This window comes from Petromyzon marinus, chromosome 25 (assembly GCF_048934315.1).
Source record: "Petromyzon marinus isolate PM22_M1 ecotype Great Lakes invasive population chromosome 25, UKy_Petmar_22M1.pri1.0, whole genome shotgun sequence".
NCBI lineage: Eukaryota > Metazoa > Chordata > Hyperoartia > Petromyzontiformes > Petromyzontidae > Petromyzon > Petromyzon marinus.
In genome coordinates this window covers 5,571,696-5,589,520 of record NC_133691.1, presented here as the reverse complement: position 1 = coordinate 5,589,520, position 17,825 = coordinate 5,571,696, and the positions used below count along the sequence as shown (strand labels likewise).

Genomic DNA, 17,825 nt, shown 5'->3' with positions numbered 1-17,825 from the left:
CGCTAAAACGATGCTGACAGTGAGGATGATGAACAAAATGCCAACCAAATCTAGCCAATCGATATTTTGACACTGTGAATGTATAAGGGGCATGAACATTTGCAAATGGGGTAAGAGAGAGAGAGACGCAGAGACACATAAAATCAGTGAGACACAAAGAAACGAAGATCCAGAGAGGGAAAAAACACAGACACATAGAAAGTGACAGAGACACTGAATAACACAAAATGACACGCGGACTAACATAAAGACAGAGACCGGCACGAATTAAACAAAGATGCAGTCGCACAAAGAGAAACACAAAAAGACACAGACTAACGCAGTGACACGAACACAAACACAGAGAGACAAGCCCACCCAACCCCCTACCTACTCCACTGGGGAACCCGAGGGGCACGAACATTTTAGTTTCACAAGAACACATGTAATAATAGTGCTGGCCTTCATAGCAGTGGTTCTGTAACAATGTTTCAGTGGTGAAAATAAACATTCTTACAAGGATCGCCTGGGCAGAATGCACTCCAACTAACAAAGTAGATCGTTAAGACATTAAACAATGAGACCTATTTTTTAACCACTCATGTAAAAATATGGCAGCATTCTAACGTAGATGCCGTGCTTTCAGTAGAAGAGGTAACAGCTGTAAAAAGTCTCATGGGGCGGAGATTGCAAGGCTTCTCAACATTAAGAATCCCACTCTAAGCTGCAAAGCACATCAATCATTGCATTATTATTGATGGGTCCTGCCAGAGCTAACCTGGTTATGTTAAGCTAAGCAAAGACCTTAGCCACCTAATTGTATAATGAATACATTTAATCTTTTGTTTGCGATTTCATAATGATACGCACACAACAAAGCATTACATTGCTGATCACATTGCTGATAAAATGGTAAGCAGCATTAACCCTTAATTCGGTCGATGCATATGAATTTAATAAGAGTCCATAAGCACGGTGTTGCATTTAACTTGAACATGCTTCCAATAAAGCATGGTACACGAGACAATCTGTGGAAACACATCTAATTGCGCGAGCGTGTAACCGAGTGAGAACGCATGTTTGCAAACATGAAGGTGACACCGGTGGGCTTACTTGCACTACAAACATGGTCACCTTGGTTCAATTCCTGGCCATGGATAACAAGTGACAAGGGGTATCTAAACTTATCCTGGACCTCCCCTACGGTTGCCACAGCTTTCAATGACTATATGGCAGGATGTGGAAACAGCAGCAATGGGCGTGACTGGAAGTGATGCTGACTACAACACCCTTGTGTGCTGTGCCAGCCTGCATGGGTGTTTGCTGACAGAACTCGCACAAAGAAAATGTAAGGGTATATGGAAAATATCTGTGTCGATGTAGTTGCAATTTTGAACCCAAATGCAACAAGCACTGCTGTATCAGTTTGCAGCGAGTCAGCAGTTCGATTCCAGCACCAAACGAAACATTTCTGTAGGGATTTATATACAATAGACCTGTGAAATCGACTTTTTAACACCGTATGTGGATCATTCACGGGATTTGCCATTCGTATGCTCAGACTTCCAACCCACTGTGCCAGTCTCACTTCTTAGCCCCGTCGTTCGATATCCCAAATACATACCCAAAAAAAAAAACAAATTTTGAAACCTGTCGCCCTAATGCACATGGCCTCTTCTGTAGAATATCCCACGATGGAGTTATTACGCCCCCCCCAGGGCTCGTCGTTAACCTTGCTAGGTCGGCCTCAACATGGCACGTTCAGTTTCACGATGGAAACAAATAACACATGCGGGCATTGAGGGATGGAGGAGCGAACAGGGCACTCACCACAATGCTCTCCAGCGAGGACACGAGCTGCCACAGGCATGGCTCCAAGCAGTTCTGGTTCCTCTTCACCTTCTGCAGCGAAGTGTCCTTGAGAGTCTGAGCAGCGACAAAACAACGGGTGTGGACAGGCCCACAGCACAATGGTCATATTCCAAAATAATAAACTATTTTTTTATTTTACCAGGTAAGGCTCACCGAGCCATATAGCTTTTTTCAGAAGCGACCTGGCCACAATGATAGCTCCATTAAGTGGCTTATCACGTGGATGTGTACAGCAGCCAAATGCTCTAAACGCATGTCGATTCTAAACACAGAGGGAAAAACCGGAGGACCCGGAGAACCCGGAGAAATATCCACGCGACCACGGGGGGAGAGACATGAAAACTCCAAATATACAGGCATCAGGGTCAGGATCGAACCCACGACCTCCTGTATACCAGACAAGGGAGTTAACATCTCGCCACTGTGGCGTCCACATATACACTGGCTTGGGACATCTCTCCACTGGTCTAACCATTCCACATGTGTGACCTTTGGTTTTGGCTCTACGAGTCTGGAACGATTTAATTACAACTGTAAAACTACAAATATCTTAGTTTGCCAAAGGACACTTGAGGAAAACCAACAGGTAACAAATATTTGAAGTGGCTTCTTTCTTTATAATTTTTCGTTTCAATATCATTCCTGCACTAGTATTATAGAGTGTACAGATCACATGTAAAATTCCAAGTTACTTCCACCTATACTTTACAATAAAGTACTCTTAATGGAAGGTGTAAAATTGTTACTTTTTTAAAAGCCATGAGCAACAGAGATGTGAATATCCAAAGGAGGTCAAACGAAATGAAAATCACCTGCTGGTTGGTGTCACAATTATTATGGCGGGGCACCTAATAAACAGGCCTGTAGAGACAGAGCTAAACATTCAGATTGGAGCAGCTCACAAGGTAGTGGCGTCTCCCTGCAGGAGAAGCAACAAACGTACACGATCTCTACCCCAAACACCGAGTATCGATGCCACCGAGCTGGCAGAGTGTGGCGGCACTCACCTTGAGTAGGCGTGTCTTCGTAGAGGCATCGATGGAGGTTGGGCTGATGAACTTGAAGGTGGGAACAGCGTTGTTGGGGTAGCTCACAGGGAAAGCCACCACCATCTTCACCAGGTGGCTCCCACAATGCACGCACACCGTGCAGCTCCGGTTCAAGGCATCCATCTGCATGCGCATGCATCACAGCCTCTTTGGCAAATGGTACATGTATATACACACACTACTCATATTTATAATGTACAGCGGTTTATTAATCTAGTGGTTAATAAAATAAAACTCACATTCATCAATAACCTGCCAAAACAGCAAAAGCAAATGGTAAGTAACAATGGTGGCTTCTCCGTGGCATAAGCATAACATGTACATATTATATATTTCTTCTTTTAAGAAAAGTTTGTTGAGTTTGTTGTTCATTGTACACGTTTATCACTGCCAATGCAGCATCTCCAAATAATTTGTTTACCGATGACCAAAGGATCTTTCCACATTTTGATCTTGAGGGTTTTCTTAAACATTCGTAACCATGCTGGTTAGCATGGGTTTGGTGAAGCAGGTGCCCAGGAATTGGTCAGAAACGACTCGTCACTCTTGTTAGCCATGGCCAGGAATCGTACACATGTCACCAGGTTCAAAGTTCAGTGCGTCAATTACTTTGCCAGCATTCCACCAAATTAATATTTTTGGACGGTCTGAGATTTTTTTTTAAACAGGTTGTTTGGCTGAAATTGCCTTAAATGTTGAAGATTACAATTAGTCGCTCAAAATAGTATAGATCGCAGTGGAAGGTGCAACTGCAGTGGCTGTTGCTGTAAAGACCCTGAATTACAGTGTGACAACAGGAGACAGGGGTTGGCCTGTGTGAGCATGGTATGTTTTCCTTATCGGGTAGGCATCTCTACCAACCCACAATTACCAGTGAAGTGAAAAATGGTCACACACCACTACCTCCACGACCCTGCCGATGACAGGAGCCTAAACCACGGCACACAGTCCCCCCAGCAGCTCTGGTTCCACCAGGAATAGAATCATAGGCAAGTCTTCATCTCGGTGGTGAATAGTAAACACAGCTGCTGGTGAAGACATTTGAATGACCCAATGTGAAAATGTAATATTGCTCACCACATATATGCATGTAAATACATAAATACAGGACCTTGCATAAATATTAATAGGTACACTCGTACTCTTTGTTATATTTCGGTAAAGTCACGTAGGTATAAAATAAAATGAATCACGACGTTTCAATTGCAACACAAGCAATCATCATCAGGTGGGAAAACCACAGCAAGAATTGTATTTTCCTGCAAGTCACCAAAGCTTCAAATCTAGGTACACTCGTACAGAATAAAATAGCCATTTCCAGAATCCAGTCACTTCACCTCAACATCATTTCAACCAAACTTGAATTAAAATATTAATGCTGCCTACTTCAAGAATATGAAATACATCACTGCTACAAGCATAATCCAGACAATTGCGCATACACTCACTCACGATTATCTACTTTTCTTCCAGTTCACAAATGTTCTGCTTCAAGAGGTTTTTCCATAATAACGACACTGTCCTTACCAACGGCTGCTGCCCAGACAGCCAGCATTCATTCCTCTTTTTGTGATACAGTGAGGGAAAAAAGTAATTGATCCCCTGCTGATTTTGTACCTTTGCCCACTGACAAATAAATGATCAGTCTATAATTCTAATGGTAGGTTTATTTGAACAGTGAGAGACAGAATAACAACAAAAATCCAGAAAAACGCTTGTCAAAAATGTTATAAATTGATTTGCATTTTAATGAGGGAAATAAGTATTTGGCCCCTCTGCAAAACATGACTTAGTACTTGGTGGCAAAACCCTTGTTGGCAATCACAGAGGTCAGACGTTTCTTGTAGTTGGCCACCAGGTTTGCACACATCTCAGGAGGGATTTTGTCCCACTCCTCTTTGCAGATCTTCTACAAGTCATTAAGGTTTCGAGGCTGACGTTTGGCAACTCGAACCTTCAGATCCCTCCACAGATTTTCTATGGGATTAAGGTCTGGAGACTGGCTAGGCCACTCCAGGACCTTAATGTGCTTCTTTTTGAGCCACTCCTTTGTTGCCTTGGCTGTGTTTTTGGTCAATGTCATGCTCGAATACCCATCCACGACCCATTTTTAATGCCCTGGCTGAGGGAAGGTTCTCACCCAAGATTTGATGGAACATGGCCCCGTCCATCGTCCCTTTGATGCGGTGAAGTTGTTCTGTCCCCTGAGCAGAAAAACTCCCCCAAAGCATAATGTTTCCACCTCCATGTTTGACGGTGGGGATGGTATTCTTGGGGTCATAGGCAGCATTCCTCCTCCTCCAAACACAGCGAGTTGAGTTGATGCGAAAGAGCTCCACTTTGGTCTAATCTGACCACAACACTTTCACCCAGTTGTCCTCTGAATCATTCAGATGTTCATTGGCAAACTTCAGACGGGCATGTATATGTGCTTTCTTGAGCAGGGGGACCTTGCGGGTGCTGCAGGATTTCAGTCCTTCACGGCGTAGTGTTACCAATTGTTTTCTTGGTGACTATGGTCCCCAGCTGCCTTGAGATCATTGACAAGATCCTCCCGTGTAGTTCTGAGATGATTCTTCACCGTTCTCATGATCATTGCAACTCAACGAGGTGAGATCATGCATGGAGCCCCAGGCCGAGGGGGATTGACAGTTCTTTTGTGTTTCTTCCATTTGCGAATAATCACACCAATTGTTGTCACCTTCTCACCAAGCTGCTTGGCAATGGTCTTGTAGCCCATTCCAGCCTTGTGTAGGTCTACAATCTTGTCCCTGACATCCTTGGAGAGCTCTTTGGTCTTGGCCATGGTGGAGAGTTTGTAATCTGATTGATTGATTGCTTCTGTGGACAGGTGTCTTTTATACAGGTAACAAGCTGAGATTAGGAGCACTCCCTTTAAGAGTGTGCTCCTAATCTCAGCTCGTTACCTGTATAAAAGACACCTGGGAGCCAGAAATCTTTCTGATTGAGAGGGGGTCATATACTTATTTCCCTCATTAAAATGCAAATCAATTTATAACATTTTGACATGCGTTTTTCTGGATTTTTTTGTTGTTATTCTGTCTCTCACTGTTCAAATAAACCTACCATTAAAATTATAGACTGATCATTTCTTTGTCAGTAGGCAAACGTACAAAATCAGCAGGGGATCAAATACTTTTTTCCCTCACTAACAGTTGAAAAAAACACTGACAAAGCATGGAGATGCAACCATAATACAAGGTTTTTTGGGTTAGATCGCGTAAATATATAAATGTGTCGTTAAACCCGCCACCACCCGACACAGCCAATTAGTAAGGTTTGTCATGGAAACAGAACAAGCCAATTTGTTACTAGTACAGCACACCGGTGTGTTGGAGAGCAAAGCCACAAAATTTACAAGCTTTATTTGGGTGCACACTTGTGCATGTCTTCGGGCTCGACAACAAAACCCGTCACGGAATGCGCAGGGTGGCACTAACTTTTATTTTCCCTTTTGGTTTCACAAATGCATGACTAAGATCCACTTCAACCAATTTCACACATTTCTGCGAGGTCACAGCAAATAAATTACTGTTAGACACCACCGCTGCACTGAATAGCATTCTCTGCTACCCTGAGAAATACCGTATTTAGTTTTCCGAGTTGGATCCAAGTTTAAAGGTGAACAGTAAAGTCTTATGAGAATAAGTGTTTCCCTTTTTATCTGGCAACAAAACAGGTGTTAAGTTGTTCAAACACCAAACTGAAACCTTTTACAAGGAATCATGTCTGCATTAACCACAATGCTTGTGGTCAAAATGCAAACAAAAAACACTCTGATAATATATAATATATAGGTCCCATGATGTAGATGCTCACCCCGAGCTCTCATTACTCTGATAGTGCATTGTCTTTGTGCTGTGTGCGCCTTTTGGCGTCCTCTGGTCTAACACCGTTTGAGACGAGGCTCAAAAGAAAGCTGTCTCTGGTGTGGACCAATCAGTTTCAAGGACAATGCACATATTATCAGGGTATGTTTTTGGTTTGCATTTTGACCACAAGTATTGTGGTTAATGCAGACATGATTTCTTGTAAAAGGTTTCAGTTTGGTGTTTTAACAACTGAACAAATGTTTTGTTGCCAGATAAAGAGGGAAAAAACTTTTTCTCATATTTTGGTACTGGCAAAGGAGGTTCCATGATGAAGTAAGGTCTTAAATAGATATTAAGGAATGTAAAGAGATGAGAGAAGAAAAAAAGACTGATACAGTGAGATGTGAAATATATAGAAAAGGCATTCAGGTGCAGCTAGATAAGAGAAAGTGCAGATGAGAGAGGGATATTTTTAGATTAGAGAAAACAAATGGAGTTTAAACAATAGCAAAGACACTATCCTGTTTCTACTTTAAGGTTGACCGCTTGGCCGGTGGACAGTGGCCAGATCTGAATTTCACCCGAATATCTGGTGAATCTCCATTAAAAACTCTAGCAACTCTTCCCCATCTTTCTATCACCTGCTTTTCATAACCGGTTTGGCTTATGTTGACAGTGTGTACGTGTGTCACAACATGATGTATCTGGCCCGCACAATGCCTCAATAAAAATATATATATTAGCAACGAGCACATCATAACGTGTTCTCAGAACAGCCGCAGAAAGCCCGCGAAGGTGACATTTTAAGTCACTTTAACAAGTCTCTTAATGCACACCAGGGGCACACCCATATATCCCCTAATAGGAGTCCGTCAACTGTCAAAAAAACTAAGATTTGTAATTCCCAGAAGTGGAATAAGCCATGTTGAATAAAACAAATATTTAGTACAAAGTCGTTACGTATATTCATTGGTAATCAGGTTCGGACCACCAACTTGCAAAACTATTTTTTTACATTTAATTGATTTTATTTTATTATTTCCCTTCTACGTGACTTTACCGAAAGAACCAAGAAGATATTTTAACCCATTAAGGTGGCTGGAACCCAGATTCAAACTCCGGGGTCTCATTGGTGCCAGTTGAATGCCCCAACATGGTGTGACCACACTTAGCCATCTCTTGCCAATCCGATGTCTTTATTAACAGCAGTGGAACTGCCACCAATGCGCAGGGCATTACAGTACAGTCCACAAAGTTAAGAATCTTTAATTAGACTGGAGGAATCCGATGAGCTATGATGCTCTTTTTACATCCGGCAGAGCTGCGAAGCGACGCACAAGGGCACGAAAAAAAAAACGAGCCCGCACGGCGCGTGTAAAAGCGAGATGCGAGCGAGGTGCCGCTGTTATCAATTGGTTTGGGGGATGCAGTGGGGTGAGGAAGTGGGCGGCACCTCATCCACGGCCACGTTGGGAATGTGCAGGTTGACGAGCGAGAACTCCTGCTGCAGCGTCTGGGGCTGCCCTTGCACGGCAGCGTCGCCCCTCCGGCGGCCACGCGGGGACACCACGGCGGTCTCCTTCGGCACTCCTGCCGTTGCAGGGGGGAGAGGCGGGAGGCAGACGAGACGCGCGACGTTGACTGCAGTAAGCGGAGATATTCGTCGCACATTAAACGTTTGGGAGGCAAGCGAAGCCTTGAATGAAAATAAGCACCCTCATTACCAATACCCTGGCATGGTATTGTATGTGAAGTATCGCCCCCCTCCGCCACCCTGCGATTGAATGATTAGCACGTTTGGCTACGCACGGTGCGAAAGTTCAACGTAAATACATACCCCGACAAGATTCGGGCTAAAAATTCAATGGTAGAAGAGATTATTTTTTTGTATGTAGTGCGTGATACTTCTCTTTAGTTAATTTTATTCCCCGAAAGGTAAAATTTGTACTTCATCATTTAGCACTGTAATGACTTCCCTGCAACACCCTTACCAGTGTTTTATAAATCACCGCGGGATATCACCAGAGCACCGATAACAAAACCTACAGGAAAATTTAGAGCCTTTTTTTTCCCCCCTCACTAATGAAGCGTCACCATAGTGTCGGACAGCCTAGAACGCACAGCATAGGTAGGTATCGAGAGCACAAGCGCGACTCGTCTTGTGTTGTTGTCCTGGCGATTGTGCGATACCCACCCGGGTCCTCGTGGTTGGACGGCCGTGGGGGGGGGCTGGGCTCCGCGTCGGGGGCCGAGTAGCCCTTGTCCATGTCAGGGGTCACCGTGTAGTCATCCAAAAGGTCATCGGTGCCATCGAGATTGTCACTGGAACACAGCTGCTCACCACACACAACGTTCCCTGCATTGGCAGATACGGGTTTCCTTTTTTTTGCCGATAAACGTTTATAAATAACTATCGACATTCTATCATTTGCCGGTACACGCTGGAGGAGATGCTGGAAAAATACTCTTTAGGCGTGGATGCTTATTTATGGGCAGGTGAGTGTGAAGGACAGCTTAAGTCAAATACAACAGATGCAAAGGAATGGGGGGGGGGGGGGATCACCCTCTGCAGCTGTGTGTCGATCCTCCAGATGCGCAGACTCTGATCGCGGGACCACGTCACAAGCTGGAAGTCCTTTAGTCCTGCACAAGCACAAAACCATCAACAAAGGTCATGCTCCAGAGCATGTACGTGAATTTGTGCACTTTTGTCCACATGTGTACTTTGATACAGTAGGTATAAATATCTCAGCCAATTATTTACACCAGAGACTTCCACAAAACGTGCAGCTGCAGTGGATATGGTAAAACATTAACACCGAGGGACGAAGGTAGCCAAAGCTCGCAGGTGGCTGGCCTTAACAGCTGCCAGTGTTGGGTAATAGACTCAACAGGTGCTGGTGTACAGCATTTGCTAAAACAGTAAAAAAATATATAAATTAGCTAGACATTTTGAAAGCTACCCATACGGATGCTTATCTGAAACCGGATTCCCACCTCCATCCATCACAGAAGAATTCTCTCATCAAGACTCTGTACCATAGAGCCCAATCCATATCCGACCAGGAACACATAGGCAGTTAACTCAAGCACGTACACCAAGCTCTTAAGGCTAATGGTTACTCCGACTATACAATCCGCAACGCTATCACTCAAACCATGAAGAAGGACCCTCTTGAGGAGCCGTTCAAAACCATCACTTTACCCTACATTGCGGGGATCACAAAAAAGATCTCCAAAATCTTGAATAAACACAAGATCCAGGTCCGTTTAAACACATTACATAAAATCCGTGATCTGGTTCCGTCTGTAAAATATGTGATTCCGGACATACAGTACCCTGGTGTCTACAAACTAAGTTGCCTCGGTGGTAGTAGTTACATTGGAGAAACCAAACGCCATGTCTCGGACCGCATTCGTGAACACAAAGCAAACCTTAAACACGGTAGGACCAACACCTCGGCCGTGGCAGATCATTGTTATAATTCAGTAGGCTCACATGACATTGACTTTTCCAAGACAGAGGTTCTTTGTAAGCCATCTGGCTACCATGAGAGATTCGTTCATGAGGCTATCCACATATACAAGCACAGAGACAATTTCAACCGAGAAGATGGATTCTGGCTTAGCAATCATTGGAAAGATTTGATTAACCATTTCAGGTCTTAATTGATTGTTCACGCTTACAGTGGCTTTCAGACAGCATACATTAATTTTTCGTCTCCCCCCTCCTCTTTTCAGAACATAGATGGACTAGTCCTTCTAAATAAACTGTCAAATCGCTGCGCGTGGCACTGGCGGTTTAATAAATAAATAAATGCGCCGCTTAAAAATAAATACATTAATGCAAACTGACACACCTGATGACGACCGTTTGTGTTATGGTCGAAACGTCGTGAGAATTTTTATTTTTCTATATATATATTTTATTGTTTCCCTTCAACGTGACTTTACCGAAAGAGCTAAGAATATTAGCTAAACATGTTATTTCTTCAGCAAAACCTCATTGAATCTCAATACCCTTTTGCAAGAGGGCCCTGCATTGGCTTGTCAGGCTCATTCATAGAGGCGTGTTATTTGCATGTGGGAGAAACCCCACGTGTGGAATGTGTTGCTGCATTCACACGTTTAAATGAGTTTATTCTTGCATATGACGATATATTCAGGAGCTAAATGTCAAGGTCTGCTAGGCAAGAGAGAGCTTCAGAAGAAGACTTAATCTAGTTTGCCGTTCCTCTGTTGAAGGAGATGAGATGATAGCGGTTAACTATATATTCCAGAGTTGCAGGGCCAACATTTCACTGTGGCATGTCTTTAACTTTCCATTTATGAAGGGGATGTACACATTGGCCTGTTGATGTTATGACGAGGTTGATGGTTACACCACCATTGTCTTCAAGAAGGAATGTCAAAGCCAGCAGGTGCAATATTTGGGTCTCGAATTAGGGGTTTATTCTGGACGTCCGTGTTGTTCCACTCTATTCACCAGCGATCTTCTGGATGTGGCTGAGATTCTAGGATGGTGACAGAGCAATCCCAGACAGGGGATAAGGACTTAAGGGTTGGCGGCAAAGGTACATTGTTGAGGTCTTGGTTGACGAGTAGGTTTTTGTCGGCAAGAAACGAGTAAACTCCATTGCAGTTTGCATGTACCTGCAGGTATTTGGTGGCAGAATGTTCGCCGAAACAGGGAGCCAGAGGACTGGTGTCAGTTCCAGTCTTCCAGTTATGATGCACATCCATTATTCAAATGTGCATCTGGCAGTTTAGTGTAGGGGTTCCTGGACCGGGCTGGAGGACAGTACCCTGCCACTGAGTAGATCAGTGAGAGGGCGGCAGTTCGTAGCACATCAACTGAGGCGCCCCAGGTCGTCCCTGCAAGTTTCCGCAGCAGATGGGACACTTGTATGTGTGCATCTGTCTTGGTGTGCATGTCAGTGTGTTTGTATGTGTGTTCATGTGCATAAATTACATAAAATGTATACGTGTAATTTCATTATATTTGTAATTTGCAATGAATGGGTATCTAAATGGCACAACTGAAATTGTTCATTTGTATTTAAAGAACACGAGATTAAGCAACTTGTAAATTTATGCGAGTGTATGTGCGTGCCTTAATGCGAGGCGTGGCAGTGTAGCGGTTCGCGCACGACGCTATTAACCCGACGACTAGAGTTCGATTCCAGCTCACGGCCAATATCGGTGACGATTATCTGAAACGGTCCTGGGCCTCCTCTAGGTCGACTCGGTCTCAAATGAGTACCTGCGACGGTGCATAAACATCACCACTGGGGAGATAAAAGCAGTCAGGCATGGTGCTGGCCACACACCGGACATCATAGGTGCTCGCTAACAGCACTTGCATCAAGTCTGTTAAGGTTAAGAATTGGGGATCTTTGTCTCGTCTGTGTACACTGACCTTCCCTCTGCTTGCGCCAGTTGAACTCTAACACCACGTCGTTGTGCCCTACAAAGGTGTGCACAGGTGCCCCCAGCTCTCCCAGATTCCACAGCAGCAGGCTGTTCTCACCGCGCCGAAGCTGCGGCACCATCACCGTGATCAACCCATTGCTGAAAGGCTGCCCACGCCGCATGCAGAGATACAAAGACACACAAATCACACGCACAATCCCCCGGTTAGGATGTTGCTGCTGCAAGATGAGCAACCTCGAGAGGACCATATAACACTCAAAACTGGTGGTGTGGCCGGAACCCTTCACAATGGCCTTTATTTACCTCCAGTATTCACGCATAATGGCTTGGGTGTGGGACCGAAGAAGTAGAGTACAACAATATATTTAGCTAAACTGCCTGCAATGTAGAAGGTGAATGAATGATGCATAATTTTCCTTTAATAAACAGCCCCATAAACACAATCACAGTTACATACATGCTGATACATACATTAATACACAAATATAACCTGTTACATGTCCACACATATTAAGGTACACGTAAAAATAAGACATACGGATACATGTCTATGCACATCCGCTCACCAACAATCATAATACACACCGTATACCGTGCTTTCCACACAGGAACTTGGCACGACAGCACATGTATGTTCTTCCGAGGGTTTCGAATGTCCCAGAACTGTGAAAAGACAAGAAGCATGTCATTAGATTGTGTATGCTACTGATGCCATCTTTATTACACAAGCACCACTATATTGCATGGCACAATTGATTGCTGCATTACTTACAATATGAATTGCGCCATTATTTTTGTCAGTCGCCGTAAACAATCAATCAATAAATAGTTTAGTAATACTTTAAACAGTCAAATAAGTTGTCATTATTGTTTATGACAATACTGACACCACTCGATAAAGTGTTGCGAATATAATGAAGAAGCGGCTCCGATGGGTGGGGCACGTGCAGGATAGAAGAGGTTAGATTATCGAGATAAGCAGGTGGCAGCAACTTTACGATCAAGGGGAAAGACCTAAATCCAGACAAATGATTGCCAATACAAAAAAAAACTCAACACATTTGTCAATAACACTGCTTTAAAAAATAACAATATAGGAGATGACATTTCAAGTAATGACCCTTTCTAAATAGCACATTGCCAGAAACGTTGCTTGTTATCTCCATATATATAAAAGGCAAATTTGTGAATATGTGTGTCTGTTCAAAATGTTTAGCGTACTTCCCGACATGCAACAAACTTGAAATTTGCCATGTGGGTACTTTCCAGACTGTACACCATGCAAAAATTATAAAAATACACTTTTTTTTTAGGGGGGGGGGGGAGCTCAATAAAGCATTAATTTTTTGCACGCCAAGTGAGCTGTGACGTCAAATCTGTCACGTGACCCGCGCATGTGGAAGCGTAACGCATTGTAGTGTCGTGGTTAGCGCGCCGCGCTACGAACCCGGCGACCCGAGTTCGATTCCCGCTCACGGCCACCACCGGTGACGATTATTTTACCGGTCCTGGGCCTCCCCTAGGTCGACTCGGCCTCAAACAAGTAACTGCTGTGGTGTGTCAACATCGCCACTGGGGAGACAAAGGCGGCCGGGCGTGGTGCTGGCCACCCACCCCCTCATATAAATTCCTTTTAAGGCAGCCCATCATTGGCGAATGTGTTGAGTTTTTTAATTATTATTATCATCCAGACAGTGGGAGTATGGTAAGAGCAGCCCTTGAAGGTGCAATAATAAGTTTATGACAACTGGGGACCTATCAGAAAGAAGCAAACAATGGCAAGCTGCGGTGGTATTAAAGGCACTTTCAATGATGACCTCTTGAAGTTGACACCATGGCTACGGCAAAGTGAACAATGCGCCAATCTCTCTGGCCCGAGTCACCTTGACGGAGTTGTCCTGGCTGGAGGTGGCCAATATGAATTCATTGTCTGGGTGCCAATCTAGCCCATGGATCTTGGACAGGTGGGCAGCCATATACTCCACGGGTGCTGTGGCTTTCTGCAAACACAGCAGTGACAACCACGCCATCACCAGCTTCAGCAGCAGCAGCAGCGTCATGATCAGTGTACCTCAACAATTCACAGCAGTGCAGCAGTATGATTTAACATAATTAATCAGTACTCACATCAACATTTACAATATTTAATATAATTATTTAGCATATGGGATTTACGATTAAACTGATTAAAACAGAGAAAATTAGTTTTTAAAGTGTCATGTTTGTGTTCAGAACCATCGAAAACAACTTGATGTAAACTTTACAAGATCCAGGTTTAAAAAAAAATGTATATATAGCACCGCATGGCAAAATGTGAAATTTAGACTTTCAGATGGTAAAATCGGAAGTCTTATGATTTCTGCACCCTGGAAAATCTACACACACACACACACACTTTTGTCAACCTAAATGTAAAATGACTGGGCCAGATAGTTCTGTATTGTATTGCAGTGTATTGTGTTGTTTTACACCAAGATGTGTTGCATTGAGCGTCATTAATTTGGACTGTGTGTTGCTGCGCGGTATTGTTCACAGTGTCATAGACCGGTGTAGTGGCACCGACTGGCGCAGCCCACCCGTTTGTCCCAGATGCGCACATCCCCGTCGTGACTTGTCGCCAGAGTGTCCCTCTGCCTCTTGTTCCACTTAACTTGGGATGCCCCAGCTACACACAAACAAGACAAACAAAGAACACCCCCAGTATCGCCTTAAAAGACTGTTGGGGCAATTGCTGTTCGTGAGCACCTATGAAGGCGGGCACGGAACACGAGGGGGTGGGTGGCCAGCACCATGCCCGACCACCTTCGTCTTCCCAGTGGCGATGTTTTCACACACTGCACCAGGTATTCATTTGAGGCTAAGTCGACCTAGGGGAGACCCATGACTGGTTCACATAATTGTCACTGGTGTTGGCCGTGAGCAGGAATCCAACTCGGTCGTCGGGTTGGAGGCACAGCGTCCAAACCAATACACTACCACTCCACAGGCACACAAACACACAACAGTACACACACACACACTTGCCTTAAAGGCCATCACTGCCTATTGCCACATAACTCAAATGTTGCAATAGCTCCCTCTTTCGGATGAGTAACCTCAGCTTCGACTTGATGTACTCTGAAATTAGTGTAAGGGAGCTTCAAATGTATATCTCAGATAGCGCTAGATTTATGGTCCAAAGGACAGTGTAAATTAAGTAAGAGGACAGCTTACCAACAGCTGAGAGGGAGATGGCTGGCTTCCTTGTGTCCCTGTTAAAGATCGCATATGCAAATTAATATCCTCAAGAGGCAATTAAATACCACAAGAGAATGCAGCTCTCTCCCTTTATGTATACAAGTATCAAATGCGTATGTCATGATCAATACATGCTATATCTTACATATATTGCTCCATATAACATATGATGGAATTATAAAGTATATAAATCTTTTGAGTTATATGCTGTAATTTCCTTTTTTCCCACTAAGGTCCTCTGTGGGTCATTCTTGTAAAACAGCTTCAGGATTAATGTTTCTTACAAACAAATAAAACTACTCAATATTTATTTTTTAAAAGACAAGTGACCACATATCAACTGCTCATTGTTTACGCACATAAGTGTCTGCACACATGTAAAATACATGGGATTCCTATATTACACATGAATGTTATCAGAGCGATGATTTAATTGAGCTGTCATCAATGCTATTGATACTATTATTGTGGGGAGCCTAAAAGTGGTTCTTGGCTGCCTGTGCACACTCACTTTATGTCCCAGATGTAGATGTACGTGTCTACAGAGCAGGTGACCAGGTACTCGTGCTCAAACCAAGACCAGTCCAGGTCACTGCCGACGGCACACGTACCGCCACACATTCAAAATATTACATCGTCACACTTTCGAAAAATAAGGGCGTGCACACACACAGCATAGTGTGCACACTACACACATCAAAATATAAGGTTCGAAGCAGCGGTGGAGTGGTTAGGGCACTGTGTTACGAACCCTGCAACCCAAATTTGACTTCAGCCACAGTGTTAGTGCCGAGTGAAATCTGAATTGACGCTGGGCAGCCCCCCGTCGCCAACCCGTGCTGACCAGCGTGAAGTTTGGCAAAACAACACCCGTCATGGAAGGGCATGAGCAGGGCTTTATCAATGAGTGCATCGACAAAGGGCTGTAACTTATTTTGATAATTATTTCATTCTGCGTATATTAAGTACTGCAAACAAGGAGATTTTCACTTGACAAAAAAAACTATTAAAATAAATATTTTTAAAATTTTAGTAAAGGTTCAGCTTTATTTTTGCAAATATGAAAAGAACACATGCACAAGATGCTGCAAATAAGTTATGAATACCATTCAATTATAAAAATGAAGTTCATGCTGAAATATATGATCTTTTAATACTTCAAACATGTGACGAGTCTGCCATAACAATAAAGTAAGCCTGTTAACTAGTCAGCATGTTACGATGTATCGACTCAAATTAAAATAGATTTATCTCACGATATAGGCATATAAATGTGCAAGAGAAAATATATCAAATAGATTACAAGTATATGCAAAGAATGGCCATGTTACAGTTAGTATCATGCAAACAAAGCTGTAAGAATGAGACTTAAAAAATACAAGCGACGCAATAAATATTAGACAAAACAGAATCAATTCTTCAATCAGATCATGACCGTGAATTGTGAGAATTAGCGTTAGCCTAATAACTGGGAGGGTACGTTGAAACATGCCCCTTTAAAAGTGATGTAGAGTTGTGTACATTGATCAAGAACTGCATGATAGGCCGATATCATGCTTGCAAGCTGCGCTGCTGCACCTGATCACACGCGTGTGTCCCCGCAATGACGTTGGAACCTCCCCAACGCCATCCTTCCACTTGTATAAGTCCACTTGCTGGTTGCACTGCAGACCAACAACAAAAAACCACAAGACCCAAGTTTAGTACAAGTTGATCATCGATTATCCGGCACTGCGCAATTATTCGGCTTCTAACATTATTCGGCAGTCCCGGGTCAATTCATCGAAACTGGCACAACGACTCCAAAGGCTGTACCAGTCCGGCAATCGGCAGCATGTGCGTGACAACAAAAGTAGCTATGCTTGATTTCAGTGTAAAATATTATATACAGTACATTATATACTACATAAAACTGGAATGGCAAGTACGCTACAGTAAATACAGTAACTTTTTAAAGTAGGACATTTATTTTTGTCTATTTGCAGTTTTTAATGCAAATTTCACATATTAAACATGCTTGAAACACAAAAATAACACCTAAAAACCTAATGTTATCTAAGAATGTGCAAAAAAAAGCTATTTTAAATGATTAGTGATTATCCGGTTTTTATTTATCCGGCACCCTCTTCCCCCGAAGCTGCCGGATAATCGATGCTCGATTGTAGTATACACTGCTAGGGAGGGTGCTGTCAGTGTACACATGTTAAGAGTAGCACGGCTCATCAAAATCTGAATCTGTATTCATCCTGGAGGAATCCAATGAACTACGAAGATCTTTTTCACAGATGTCCATCTCACGAGGACACAAGGCAGTAACTACCTTTGTCCTCCCAGTGCCAATGCCGACACTGTGACATTAACAAATGGAGGCCAAGTCAACCTCGTGAAACTTTGTGTATAACAACCCAAGGAGTCGGCTAAT

General features: G+C 43.4%; 1 protein-coding gene across 3 annotated transcripts in view; it reads right to left on the bottom strand.

Moving 5' to 3' along the window:
• Window positions 1–17,825, bottom strand: part of WDR59 (WD repeat domain 59) — an 84,301-nt gene that overhangs the window by 61,625 nt on the left and 4,851 nt on the right. For all 3 annotated transcript variants that reach the window (XM_032960608.2, XM_032960609.2, XM_076069660.1), the window contains 12 exons: window positions 16,982–17,067; window positions 15,915–15,995; window positions 15,380–15,417; window positions 14,743–14,831; window positions 14,050–14,166; window positions 12,752–12,829; window positions 12,153–12,312; window positions 9,297–9,376; window positions 8,928–9,066; window positions 8,187–8,323; window positions 2,859–3,023; window positions 1,810–1,905 (listed from right to left, as the gene is read on the bottom strand). In XM_032960608.2, coding sequence (XP_032816499.1) covers window positions 1,810–1,905; window positions 2,859–3,023; window positions 8,187–8,323; window positions 8,928–9,066; window positions 9,297–9,376; window positions 12,153–12,312; window positions 12,752–12,829; window positions 14,050–14,166; window positions 14,743–14,831; window positions 15,380–15,417; window positions 15,915–15,995; window positions 16,982–17,067 — 1,266 coding nt within the window. The remainder of the gene's footprint in view (window positions 1–1,809; window positions 1,906–2,858; window positions 3,024–8,186; window positions 8,324–8,927; window positions 9,067–9,296; window positions 9,377–12,152; window positions 12,313–12,751; window positions 12,830–14,049; window positions 14,167–14,742; window positions 14,832–15,379; window positions 15,418–15,914; window positions 15,996–16,981; window positions 17,068–17,825) is intronic.